General features: G+C 33.3%; 2 protein-coding genes across 3 annotated transcripts in view; one reads left to right on the top strand and one right to left on the bottom strand.

Annotated features, from left to right (window-relative positions):
• Positions 1–2,850: 2,850 nt before the first annotated feature.
• LOC129240254 (E3 ubiquitin-protein ligase listerin) overlaps positions 2,851–14,444 on the bottom strand; it is a 49,190-nt gene continuing 37,596 nt past the window's right edge. The window contains exons 13-17 of the mRNA XM_054875936.1: positions 11,770–11,881; positions 10,333–10,544; positions 10,082–10,273; positions 4,043–4,210; positions 2,851–3,134 (exon numbers count right to left, since the gene is read on the bottom strand). Of these exons, the coding sequence (XP_054731911.1) occupies positions 3,075–3,134; positions 4,043–4,210; positions 10,082–10,273; positions 10,333–10,544; positions 11,770–11,881 (744 nt within the window). The 3' untranslated portion in view covers positions 2,851–3,074. The remainder of the gene's footprint in view (positions 3,135–4,042; positions 4,211–10,081; positions 10,274–10,332; positions 10,545–11,769; positions 11,882–14,444) is intronic.
• LOC129240255 (uncharacterized) lies at positions 10,557–11,954 on the top strand. 2 transcript variants are annotated; one of them, XM_054875939.1, is made up of 3 exons: positions 10,557–11,384; positions 11,471–11,535; positions 11,600–11,694. In XM_054875939.1, the coding sequence occupies exons 1-3, from the start codon at positions 10,625–10,627 to the stop codon at positions 11,606–11,608; spliced, it is 834 nt and encodes a 277-aa protein (XP_054731914.1). In that variant the 5' UTR covers positions 10,557–10,624; the 3' UTR covers positions 11,609–11,694. The 2 variants fall into 2 exon arrangements, with proteins under 2 accessions (XP_054731914.1, XP_054731913.1); XM_054875938.1 differs by having other exon boundaries at positions 10,558–11,384; positions 11,471–11,954.

Raw genomic sequence — 14,444 nt, 5'->3', positions numbered from 1 at the left:
ACATACATAATTTCAACGTTGATCAGTTCATTAAGGTCATGCCACGGAGGGTCAAAGAGTCACAGAATACTTACGTTAGTGATCTACTTAGTTATAAGTTTCGAAAGCGTAAACGAATTCAATGATGTCGCCTTTATAGCAGCAAGATACAAGGTTTTTCATTAAGTTTTCCGGCTCAATATGAGGGCGTTGCTACTCCTTTATTCTTTGTTATGTTATTACACTCTTCATATGAACGTATGTGAAGCTTCATTTCAATCTGTAAATTCATTCATTATTTACAAGCCATTTAGTATCGACTTGTCATAGCATTTTCTGCAATGGAAAAAATTAAGGTTTAAAAGCAAAAGTACTTTGTGAGCGAATGTTGAAAGTGTATAAGGACTTTTCGCCACAAATTGGTATAATAGAAAGATGGGTTGCTGAATTTAAACAGGGAGACGATCCACGTCAAGGACGTCCAAAAACAGAAACAACACCAAAAATCGTAGAAAAACTACAGGATATCGGATTGGATAATCGTCGAGTAACTGAAAGAGATTTAGTATTAGCCTTAGATTTAATAGAAAACGTGCTATATTGCTAAAACCGTTAACATATTTTCGAACGAGCGCTTCCGCAAAATTTTGTTGCCACATCCTCCTAAAAAAAACTAATAATCGAAAGTCGTAGACAGCGAAATTTGTAAATTCGCCTTATTTTTTTAACACACCTCGTACATGTGTTTAACAAGTTTTACCGATGCAATCGATTTATAAATAATATTTTAAATGATTGTTAATTTGTATTGAATGTGCTAACTACCGCCTTATATGCGTGACAATTTTTACAAAGGCTACACTCAATTTTTAAACTGAAAAATATTTACATTAGAAAATAACTCTGAACTACATATTTTGAATATTTTTATTAATTTAATGCACCTAGTTGATTCTTTTTTACAATTTTTTTTCAACCTCGTCACTCGCTGGAGAAGTGATGTCGGGATGCCGTTAACCTCGCGAAAGATATTTGGTTTTCTTGCTGAGATGGTCACTTGGTTTGTTTTATATACCTACTTTATTTTTGAGGTACCCCCACAGAAAAAAGTCCGTAAGGGTAAGATCGAGTAACCTGGGTGGCTTGTATATGCCACCGAAATGGCTTATCAGTTTGTAAGGGAGGAAATCACGCAGTATCGCCATGGTCTCTTTGGCGTGTGCGGCATGGCGTTACCTGATTCAAACTATGTGTGTGCACCGAAGGAAGGAAATAAATTGTTAGTGCAACGATAAAAAATACTATCCACAGAAATTGCTTGCGTTTGACGATTTTCAAAACAATATGGTCCAATAATTCCACTGCTTGACAATGTACACCGAACCATCACTCTGGGACTGTGAAGTGGCTGATGTGGTTTTAATAGAGGGTTCTGCCCTTTAGGTGGCCAATAACGGCAATTTACTTATTTACACTTCCATTGAAATGAAAATATGTTTCATCTTTCCAAAATATAGTATTTACCATACGAAATCGCTCCAACACTGCCTCACGGAAATATTTACACAAATTATAATAGTTAGGCCTAAGTGCTTACGCCATTTGAGTTTTGAAGGAGTAAAGTCTAAGATCCTTCCTCAATATTTCATGCACAATAATTTTTGAAAATCCTAAAAAAATTCGCCGGCTTTTATGTATGTACTTAGCGTTCTTGAATAAGGAAGTCGGAACTTTGCTAGGTCTCACCTTCATGTTGCGATTTCTGCTGAAAGAATTTACCAACCAGGAGGCGGAAAGGATTTTTTTCATTAATGACCCAATCAATATTTTCCAGCTTTGCTACCTATGTATTAAATATTTACTCTGCTCTAAATGGATAAAAATCGGCATGACGGAAGAGGAAATATTATATTAGAGGCTGAATGGGTTTCCCGGTGTAATTTTTTTGTGGATACGTGTAAAAATAGTTGGATTACATTTTTGTATATACATTTTTTAACATAAATTTTAAAGATTTCGACTACTGAAACCTTATACAATAGACTAATTTAATGATTACGTATGAAGTATGTCGAATAGAAGCGTCATATCCATAACTTGTAAACTGTTTCCAAACAACTAGTTTCTAACAAATTGTATTGTATGGGATTATAATATTGATTATACGCAATATATTCAATAAAATCTATAGTCACCATCATTAGCTATAATGGCTTTACATATTGGAGTCATACTTTGAGTTAATTTCTGCGCAAGTTGTGGAGGTAGTTGGCTACACAACGGTAAACACAAATGAACGGAGAAGCAGCCCCAAACGTGAACCTTAACTATATGCTGCGTTGAAGTTGTCGATTATCATCAGTGCACCAGGACAATGTATGCAACTACGCCCAAAAAGAAGATTCATTCATGAATATGATGTTTGGCCAATTCCGTTCTGAATTTTCCGTACTTACGAGAAAGTTTTTTAATGAGTGATAAAGTGGTCCGGAAATTCAGGTCTTCTGCTCGAAACTTCCTCGAATAATGTATTTGGATACATTATTAACACCACTTTAAAACTGATTCAGCGTCACTCAACTAAATTCGGCTATGTCACAAACAAATCAGTGAGCTTCTGTTTTTGCTTTGGAGATGTATTTTGTTTGGACCTCGTCCGGTGAAGTCATCAACGTTTTTAACTTTACAGAACTCAATTTGTAAGAACAACGTACGCTTTCTAAATTCCTCACAAAATTAATAATTTGCACAACACGTATTCTGAAGTATATTCTTCTTCTTTTTATCAGCATTTAAATCTAAGTTTAAATTTTGCCGGACATGCTTCCATTAGACAGACTGTATATTATTAAAGAGCTCATCAACAATAAATTACAAGTTTCATACAAGTATATTTTACATAAAAACGAATTTATAATGACAATTCGCATATAGGTACATATATGTATGCACATACGATGACATATGCATATGCATTCTGTTTTTGTGTTGCTCTAATTTCTAATTATAATAATAGTATGCCTCAAAGTAGTATATTAAAACTCCTTATTGCTTGTTTGTTGTTCCATGTGTAGTCTACGAGGGTTTCTAAATTTTTAGAAAACGTTTCGGCAAATGGGGCATGTCGATTTACTGCTCGTAGTAAACCACTTGTACTGAAAAGAGAGAAAAAAATAGAAATTATGTTAACTACAACTACATATTAATGTATTTATACATAAATAATTCAACGACTACAACTACATATTAATATATTTATACATAAATAATTCAACGACTACAACTACATATTAATATATTTATACATAAATAATTCAACGACATATCTAAATGAATGCGGCAAGTAGCTTGTTTCGTCGGGTCAGTTGTGGAACTGATGGGTGCGTACTTTATTTTTTAATAATAAGAGGGTTAGGAAGTTGGATATAATTCTTTTAGGGAGACCCTCATTAAACACAAATCTAACTTACGAAAAAATAATTATTATTAAGGAAGTAAATAAATAAAAACCTCCCCGCATATCTTATATATACATGGGCTAAATTATATTTCCAAGATGTAAAGATATTTTGCACTCGAAAAAAGATTTCTTGATGCTAGGAAGAAAATTAATCAAATTTGAAACTTGTTGAATGCAGCGAAAAATGGAACTAATCCAAGTTTTAGTGGGGTCACTCCGACGCACTCGGTTTAAGGGTATACTAGAGTACTCAGGCCACACTCCTGCTAGGAGTTGCGACGAGTTATATACCTTGATCAAAAAGTTTCCAGAATATATTCAGAAAATTCAAGTTGGTTTCTCGAAATTAATATTTTCGTCTTCAAAGTAGAATACAAACAAATACAACAAACAAAAAGAAGAGAAAAAGTAAGCGAAAGTGACTGTAAATCCAAAAATATGGAATAAATCATGCGCACACACATCCGTACATGTATACATTTGCACGCAAAGGTTTATTTATTTTCTGTACTGGCGACACACAATTGTCAAATTCCACATAAATAAAGTAACGGTTTCGGAAGGCATCACGTTCACATTAATAATTTCTGATATTGCACTTACTAAACAAGATCCATGAAATTTCTTTTTGCACGTCTTACAGGTGAGTTTTGGCAGCTGACAAGTGTCCTGGTGAATTACAGTGTAGCATACATAGCATTCTTCAACTCCTTCAAATTTCTTATCCAGGCTGTTTTTCCATAGCGCTAGCCCATCAAGTATTGTTCCATTCTAAAAGCAAATGATGTAATTATCGATTAGCTGTTTGAATGCCTCTAAAATATTTATATATGCTTCAAAAAATTTTAAGATTAAGAACGATATGCTTCTCCGTTTTGGCATATTTATTTGAAATGTGCATGTATAAGTGTATAAGTATAAGGGCGTGTACTTATCTGCATTTACACATAAATATTAAAAACAATATATTTTACATCTTACTTAGAAAACTAATCATCAAATGCAGTCCGTCTATTCTTTGCGTTTTAAAAACAACAAGGAAACGAGGGAAAATAACAGAGTTAGCTTAAATAAGGTGTATGCGTATGCCTCTCTGTTTACATACTTAATTGTTAAAATGGTTTCCAATATGTACTATATGTTCAGCATTGAAAGCTGAAGTTGAAGAAAATCCCACTCGAGCTTCGTTTCTCATTTTCCGTGGTAATTGCTAGTATTACTAAAATTGTTAGAAATATGTTACACCCGTATAGAACTTTATTATGAAATCTTAAATAAGAAATTCTTTTAAAGTTTTTTTTTAATCTATTTCATCCAATGCGATCTTATCTCTCCAGTTTTTAAAATTCATGTTCATCACATTTTTTTCGATTGTTTAAAATAAATTGGAAAAGTAACAATCATTGACTCTTATTGAACATTTATTGAATTGGATAACTCGATTTCCACTAGATTTTTGGTTACAAATGTTGTTAACTAACAAATTATTTGCATTTTTAACAATATCTGATTTTTCATATCAATAATTAACTTTTAATTCTTTCTTTGTTATAAGTTTACAGCTCTTTGTTATTATACAATGGAAGCAGAGTTTTAATTGTTTGAAATGTTTATTTTCTTCAGATCGCATTATTGCATCTTCATACGCAAAATGTTCTTTTATTTTTGATATATTTTATTTTTATTTGGTATTAGTACACTTTTTCAAGTATCAAATAATTATTCTTAAAGGTTGCTGTACTACTTGCAAATATTTTAATGTGTTAAAATCAATATTATATTTCGCAATTTCGTGATTTGTTGGAATATTAGGGTTAACAACACCATATTTTGCTGAAACAAAGTTATCCTATCCTGCATTTGTTCTATCATATTTTACTTTTTAACAATTTAATTTTTATCATTTGCTCTAAATACATACAGTCTGTCTAATGTAAACTATTTAAGCACTTCAATTCTAACAAACTGTATTGTATATATATGGGGCATTCTTCGCCAACCGGACACCCCCATCTGCCCAGAACAGTTTTTATAAAAAAAATGTTTCCCTATGCCGAAATAAAAGCTTATGTCATGTACTTTAATTTGTCATGTGGCACTTTTTAAATATTCAAGATGGACCTACTTTTCTAAAGGGATTAATGGATCGATCTCTTCTCGATTTTCCCGACATTTTTTAGGCGATAATAGTTCTAGTTTAGTTTTAGTTTAATAGTTTATTCGTTTAGAATTTTCTATAATTTGTTCAAATTATTTCTGTACCGTTTGACATGTGAAATACATCAAGAACTACTGCTGTTAATGAAACAGTCGAACGTTGCACCAGAATCTCTCTTTCTCTACTTTTCTTAACAAACTACTTCATTTTTTTTGGTGTTTTCCAACATATTTGTCAATATTCGTCGTCCATCTTGAATATTTAAAAAGTGCCACATGACAAATTAAAGTACATGACATAAGCTTTTATTTCGGCATAGGGAAAAATTTTTTTATAAAAACTGTTCTGGGCAGATGGGGGTGTCCGGTTGGCGAAGAATGCCCCATATATATATATAATTGGCGCTTACACCCTTTTTAGGTATTTGGCCGAGCTCCTACTCCTATTTGTGGTGTGCGTCTTGATGGAGGGAGCTACAGATTCAAGCCGACTCCGAATGGCAGATATTTTTATGCGGAGCTTTTTAACGGCAGAAATACACTCGGGGCCTGCCATTGCCTGCTGAGAGGCGACCGCTATTAGAAAAAACTGTTTCTTCATTTTGGTCTTTCAACGAGATTCGAACCTACGTTCTCTCTGTGAACTCCGAATGGTAGTCACGCTCCAACCCATTCGGCTACGGCGGCCGTATTGTATGGGATTATAATATTGATTATACGCAATATAATCAAATAAATTTTTTGCCACCATCATTAGCTATAATGACTTTACATATTGGAGTCATAGTTTGAGTTAATTTCAGCGTAAGTTGTGGAGGTAGTCGACTCCAAATCAGGCGAAATTTGCTTCAATAACTGTTTGGCCGTCCATATTTGTTTCCCTTTGTGCTTTTGTTGAACTATTTATTGCCCAAACATTTTCAATATGATTGGAATCAGGTGATAGCGAAGGCTAATCCAACATACACAATCCCATTTTTCTGTTTCCACTCTACACAACTCTACACCACATCGATGCTTGGGATCGTTGCCTTCTTGTAAAACTCAAAGTTGGCTAGTTCTTCTAAACATCTTCGCAGCTGACGGTAATAATACTTTTTGGTAAATTTTATTCATCAAAAATACATTTAAATTGGCAGTAAACACAAATAAATGGAGAAGCAGCCCCAAACATAAACTTAACTGCATGTTTAGTAATGCGTTGTAGTTGTCGATTATCAGCAGTACACCAGTACCGACGTATGCAAATATTCGCCCAAATGAAAGATTCATCCGTAAATATTATGCTTGCCCAATTCCGTTCGGAATTTACCTTATCCATGTCCATGCTAATTTTTTCCAATGGGTGATAATAAGAGCAACGTGCTCCGGAATTTGAGGTCTTCTGCCCGTAAACATTCTCGAATGGTATATTTAGATTCGTTAACATCACTTTTCGTTAAAACTGCTGCAGTGTCACTCAATGATTTTGGAGAGAAATTTTTTTGGGCCTCGTTCTGCGAAGCGTCAACGGTTTTAACTTCACTACACTATTGCATTCATCTATGGAACAGCATCAAGACGCACGCCACAAGTAGGATAGGAGCTAGCCAAACATCCGAAAAGGATTTAACCGCCATTGCGCCCAGTTATTTATGAACTTGTTCGGCTTCTTTAAATATTTTACTGCAGATGCACGTGACATTTTTAGGCCTGTGTGTTAGAGTATGTACAGGGTTGGCCATATTAAACTGACCCATGTGATTATTAAGAAAATATGGAAAAAGAAACATTTTTTTGTGTTTCATTGTGAAAAACATTTAATTTAGTTCAAGGAGATTCGTTTACATCACTTTTTGAATATGATATCGCGCAAGTGGTCGCCCTTAGCTCGTATAGCGTAATGTGCCCGTTTTTCGGCGTTTTCCATAGTTTTGGCCAGCGTCTCGGCCGATATGGCGGCTATTTCCCGTCGGATATTGGCCTTAAGTGCGCCTAGTGTCTTTGGCTTGTTGACGTAAACCTTAGATTTCAAATTACAGTAAAAAGTTATAGGGTTACTCAATGGGTCAGTTTAATATGGCCAACCCTGTACATAGGAAGACTGCTTGAAATCGTTTTTCATATGCGGAATTCATTTTGTAAAAACAACGTACGCTTTCTAAAAGGATACGCCTATTTAGCAGAATTAAAATTTAAACGGAAAGTTTTAATTTCGCCGGTCACACTTCTCATAAACAGACTAAAAGAAGCAGAGAAGCAGGTTGCTGATGGGTTTCTCATAACCTGATCTCTCAAAAGCTCAATACAAAAATACAAATCAAAATGGTTTCATTGGCCACTGGATCTATGGCAGTGCTCATTGCGGAACCTTGTTACCGACATTACATTATAAGAAAGGCAAACGCATATAGTCTTGTGCTTCAACAGTCTTCGTATAGAACACACATTAAACAAATGCAAATCAGGGAATTGTCCGCAATGTAAATCCATGCTTCACATGCATGAAGGTAAATAATCTACATCGCTTCGTTTTGTCAGGTTGGAATACCCTCAACGCTTTCGTTAAAAGTGAATAAGTAACTGCTACTGAATCTGCAGAAAACTTCGGTTTACTGTCAATAGCAATCATATTTATCAAAAATCGTACAAGCTGTTGCGTTCCTTGTCGCGCACTACTCAACTTCACCTCTCTAGTGAACTTCCTTACATGGCACCTGTTAAATAAATTAAAAATGGAAACGAGAAAGATAAGCACGTTAAAATCTAATATTGGTGAATCTAAATTTCTTCACTGAAAGAGATTTTGACATCACTGCAAGGCACATATTGTTACTATACTTTCTCGTTCGAAGCTATCACCGACCACCCGCCGAACCTCGACCTTAACATCGACGCGTGAACATTCCGGCGAATACCAAACTCGCAAAACCACGTTTTTATGAATCGACACGCAACACTTTGATGCCCCTGTAAACCCCAGCTCCCATTGCTTTTGAATTACATGCACTTCTGTATGTACATAAGTGTCATACATCATTGCCGCAACAGTAAAGAAGTAAAAACTTTTTTTAGCAATTGGTATTTCATGAACGGTGATTCGACCTGTGCACTAGAGTTCAACCGAAGCTGAGTATGTGGCGATGTGTATGGGCGCTAAGGAGATAGTTTTCTATCATCAACTGTTACAAGAGCTTGGTTTAGTACCTACTGTAAAATAGTAACAGTCATTAACTGTGATAACCAAGGAGCCGAATTCCTAAAGCGTATGTAAACAAATTGATATTAAATATCGTTATTTAAGAGAAAAATAGAAATGGAATGATATAAATGTTAAGTATGTGACTTTGGTCAATAATGTCTCGACGATATGTATGCTAAAATAAAACATATGAATTATTCTAAATTACTAAACCTGAATTCGTTACTTGAAATATAATTATTTTTGTTTATTATGCTACATTTGAGATACGCAGAAAGTTAATAGAACATAGTTACCATCACAGTCTATTAAAATGCAACTTCATAACTGTTCTTATCCAAACATATATTCTCTACTAGTATTGCTATTGTCAATTAATACATTTCATTTGCTTAAAACTGTATTACATTTGCTGAAACCAGGCGGGCGTGTGCTTTATTCTCCCTTTTTGGGAGAATATAAATAAGTTTTAAAATTAGGCCAAAGACATTCCAAATAATAATGATAAAGAAAAATAAGTTTTAAACTCCTAGATAAATACAAATGTATGTTAGGATAATGCTAAATAATCTAATTTTATCATAACTTTGTAAACTCCTATGTTAAAATGATTTTGGGCAATAAATGAAATGAATGAATGAAATTCTTTAAACACTCTATTTCTCTTGTTCTTGTGGTCATAAGTTTGATCAATGTGAACCAAAAGTTCAGCACCCGAAGCGCGACGAACTGTTTCATATGTTTAAAGTTAAAACTATTAAAAGCTGATAAGTTTTTATTGCAAAGTTTGCGCGACTGTGCACCGAAACTCTATCCGTACGTGCAGACCAGGTAGGTAAAAGCACCTTTTATAATGTCATACTCTTTTAAAGAAAGATTCCACGGACAATATCTTAAAACTAGATAATTAGTTGAAATTTAAACGACAAATGTATCCGTGCGCTCTTTCCGTTTTTTTTTCAATGGAAGGAAAGTCTATGTCTGTGAAAATGAAATCAAAGTGCCATACGTATCAGTATCTATTTTCAAAAAGTTTCTGGTGTGAGAAATAAATCAAACATTGAGTTTTTAATGCGGGAACTAGAGCTACCAATCTAAAATAAATGTTTATCCCAATCGATATATGTATATAAGTATAGTACGATGATTTGACGGTACAAATCGCCTGGTAGTCCCTTACAAATCGAGTGATTCGAACGCCCAAACTCAAATGTTATTTGCGTTTCTTGATATGGTACATGAGTCGTACACAAAATATCGTACACGAAAATGTATTGGATCGTTCGTAGAAAATAAGTAATTACCTGATGAGTCAAAAATAAAGCCAACTGCATGCTGATATTGCGAGATGATAAGCGCCCACCCACAATTTTTCTGCAATCAACTTTAACGGGGCCCAAAGGATAATTTAATGGAAGTGTGATTGTAAGTTCCATTTGAACTTCATCCATAAAATATACTGCTAAAACTTCTCTGGTCGATAAATGTACGGTCACCTATAATTCTTAATCTTAGTAACGAATATTTAAGATTAGTTTTATTATTTGCATCTTACTTGCATATTTTCATGCTTCTCTTTATTTGCCCCTATGGATTTTAGTTCTTCATCGCAGATTAAAGATGATACAAAATTGGTTGTAAGTTTGTCCACAAACGCTTTTTGACGCGATGAAGAAATATTCCACCACTTACGAACTACAGCTGGTAGTTTTTTCAACACTTCGGTGTATAAATGGCAAGCATACCTTTCAAGACTTAAATTTTCATCTAAAAAATCGATCAAATGTCAGTAAAATAAAAATATTTCTTTCATTCTTAAAACTAGTTATCTTCATCGTAAATTAAAAATGTATTCGGCATTTGAAAAAATTCCAAGTACAATAGAAATTAAAATTGAACCCCCCAACAAACTAACAGTATCGAAAAAATTAGAGGCTGCAAAAAGTTTGCTTCACCAGCGGAAAACACAATGTTCTTCAATCAAACAACAACACAAAAAGACCAAGCGAGCACCACTTTTATACGGATACAAATTTTTTTGCATTTGCCCGAAATATAATCCACAATATGCATGTAAGCATACAGGCAACGTAATAATTGATCGCGATGTGCTTACTAAAGAAGAACATCTGTGTTTCTTATCAACTCCACGGGAAAATCTAGCCGCTTCAAGAAAAAGGTCTAGATATTATCAGAAAAAAATTAGTAGGCCAAATTGCACAACACGCATAGATCAGTTAGCATTACCTGATTTGAAACGAGTTCGTGGGACACTAGAAGAATATAAGAATGCATTAAGAAAACGACAAATAAACTCGTTAAAACAACAATTGGACAAGAGGTCTAACGTTGTATCTTACAATATAAAAACTGCCCTTTCATATATCGAAGAAGAAAGACGTTTAAAAAAAGTCGCTACACTTTTAAGGAAGCAAGAATGTCGCAAACTAAAAAAGTATATTCTTCGAAAGCAACAACGGCAAATAAGAAGAATTATTTGTGCTCTATTCGAGGAAATGAGGGACTTTTTACTTAATGACCAGTTTTTAATAGATCAGCAGTCAACTCTTTGTGCAATTATTTTGGAGCAAATTCGAAACTTTACCGGTATGTTTACTGATACTTTATTTTAAACATTTCTAACTAATGTTACTTAAAACAAATTTGTTAACATTTTGGATTCTTATTTCCAGATAGCGAGTTTTATACCACATCCAACTTACGAGAATATCAACAAGTTCTTGCAAATAATCTAACAGTATGGATTAATAAGTTTATTTCCAATCTTAATATACATATATCACCACCTCCGGTTCCAACAGAACACATAGAACCAGAAACTTTCCTGCCGGTATCAGATTATATATCATGTTCCGAATCGATTGATAACGAAGAATGCCAAATAGAACAAAGTAACTTTTATTTTGATGAAATGAATGAAGAAGAAAATGACTACTTTCTCTACACTGAAGACACAATAACAAATACAAACCATTAATTTGTACCCCTGAAAGACTGTTGAAAATTTCACTTGTTGGAAGTTTGATGTCATGATTTTTCAAAATTTCAGTCGGCATCGCGCGTATTAGAAAATGCAAAAATTTCTGAAAAAAAAAACAACGATAAAATATAATGTATGTAAATTTCTGTAAAATCACATTTAAAATTTAATGTTTTTAGAGGAATAATATATACATATACTTTATAAATATATTATGGTATAATAGATATATACGTCTCCTTATCTAAATAAAATTCCGATTTAACTATTGAATTTGTATTTTATTGTTTTTATTCGCTTATGCGCAGTTTATTAGGTTTACCCCTTTTTTGTATTCCCTTGTCATTACCACACCCAACTTCCACCATGGGGTGTTATACCATGCACAGAATTTAAAAAATCCGATAGTGCAGTGCTTAGCAGAGGTAGGTACGGCTCAGTTCGTGCAGGCTCAGGCTTACATGGGCCTCCCCTACAATTCCACATAAAACACTCACAAGAAATAACGAAAGAGCCCTATAATTTCGAAAAAATTATTTGGACTTAAAATGAAATATACATTTATTGTTTCATTTCGTTAAGAGCGTAAAATTATACGGGAATATTTATTTGTCCTTAGCATTAACAATGGAATATTCCACGATTAACAACCCGTTCAAACTTTTAAAATATATAAACAAATTGTGTGCTCTGTTCCCCAAATGTATAACAAACGATAACCAATTTCAACAATTTCTATTTGAATGTACTTGGGTTATTCCATATAATAAAAAAATATTAAATCATTTAATTTTACCAAATATGTACCCAAGCTTATTTCGCATAGTCTGACTCGTTTAGGGAAACATTAGCGAATTTCAAAATATTTTTAATCGTAAAATAAAAAACAAAAAGTTTAACGCAACAGCTAAAATTAAGTTTCCGAGGTACTATCAAGAACAAATCATCTTCACAAGAATAGTGCAGAAAATTGTTACCCCTGTCTTTGGCGTGTATATACTAGGGTTAAGAATTATTTTGGATGCCAAGTGGTACTGATAGCAAGGTGACGGAATTTTCCAAATTCTGAAGATTCTAAAGTTATTTGGAGCTATTGGAGTTACTCGCAAAAGATTAACTAAAGTTTTCATAAAGTAAGTTATGTTTGTACTGTATGTAGACTTTTGCCAAAGCTAATTTTGCGGCTTTTCCCCATAACTTTTTTATTTTATTTTAAAGAATGGATTTGTATTAGTTTACAATGATTAGGAAAAGATTTCAAACAAAACTGAAAAATATTTCAAAAACAACATAATTTTCAATAAACATTTTGCATTTCAAATCAACGAAAATATATGTATGTATGTAGATTTTTATTTATAACTTATATTGTTGTTCAATGATAAATTTTTGCGCAGGAGGACGTTTGGGAATTGCCATAACATTTAATGACTGAGGAGTTTGGGTTTGAAGCCCCAGCTAAACCCACCATCTGAAATGTAAATCTAAGCACATAAAACAACAACATTACATTGTGAAAAGCTTTTTAGACCACTTACGCATAAACTTTGTTGAACATAATTTCTAGCACGGACAATAATGTACAACAAAAAGATGTATGTTTAGCGTGCCACTTTCATTCATTTGTTTTAATTATACTGCATAACCGGCGTAATCTTGGAGCTTGTAATTTGTAACGGTGCAATAAGTTTTAATATCTAAAGTAAGTTTTAATGTCTAAAGTAATCCGTACATATCCTCCTTTCTTGTGCTGTAAATTCGATACAACTTTCTCTGCTCCACACTAACCGTGCTTCTACCAATTTGGATACTTGAAAAGCGTGCTCTTTTTGCCCTCCATTCTTTTCGCCCACAAAACACATTGAGCATTTTTGTTTTACTTTGAATAATACTTCACTCCTTTCCTGTTCATTGTTTGTTTGAATTTAATTTAAATGGCTGGATCTATTCTACTGATTACTGCAGATTCGCTTTGTTTGATATTAAATAGTTTTTTTATTCTGCTTTAATTCTACCTCAGTTTTCACAAAATATTTAAAAAAATTAAAATAAAGACACACTGGCTGGCTGGCAGTTTGATCCTTTGCATCCTGATAAAGTTTAAAGCACCTCCGACACAGTATGCTCCGCGTGCTACAAAAACTTCTAATTCAATGATAAGTTTGACTGTTCTCGACAAAGTTTATTTATTTTTTATTAGATAATTCAACCAAAAATAAAATAAATTTATAATTTGCTTGTTTCATTGTAATGAGTGGAAGAAAATGTAACATTTCTTATAATTTACAGAGCAGAATATTAGAGCATACTTAGAATTTAGTTAAACAATTCATTTAGTAACAATTTGAAGTGGGACTTTGTTGAAGAAAAATCTAGGCCAATATGATTTGAAAGCGAATTAAATTCTCTCGAAGTTCTAGAAATCGGAGCATTGGAAGCATAATTAACTCTAACTATCCCTAATCGTTATGATTTCCCTAACATATTATAATTTCCCTAAAATATTATGATTTCATAACTCTAACTGAGGAGTATTGAAATTAATTTTCTCGAGTAGCGATGGGGAGTCAATCGCCCCAATTATCAAATCGAAAAATATAATATCTAGTATTTTTAGATTAATTAGCAAGCACCGACTTGTATAGGATGGAATAGGATCAAGAAAT

Source organism: Anastrepha obliqua, chromosome 3, assembly GCF_027943255.1.
Source record: "Anastrepha obliqua isolate idAnaObli1 chromosome 3, idAnaObli1_1.0, whole genome shotgun sequence".
Classification (NCBI taxonomy): Eukaryota; Metazoa; Arthropoda; class Insecta; order Diptera; family Tephritidae; genus Anastrepha; species Anastrepha obliqua.
This window is presented reverse-complemented; position numbering and strand designations above follow the sequence as displayed.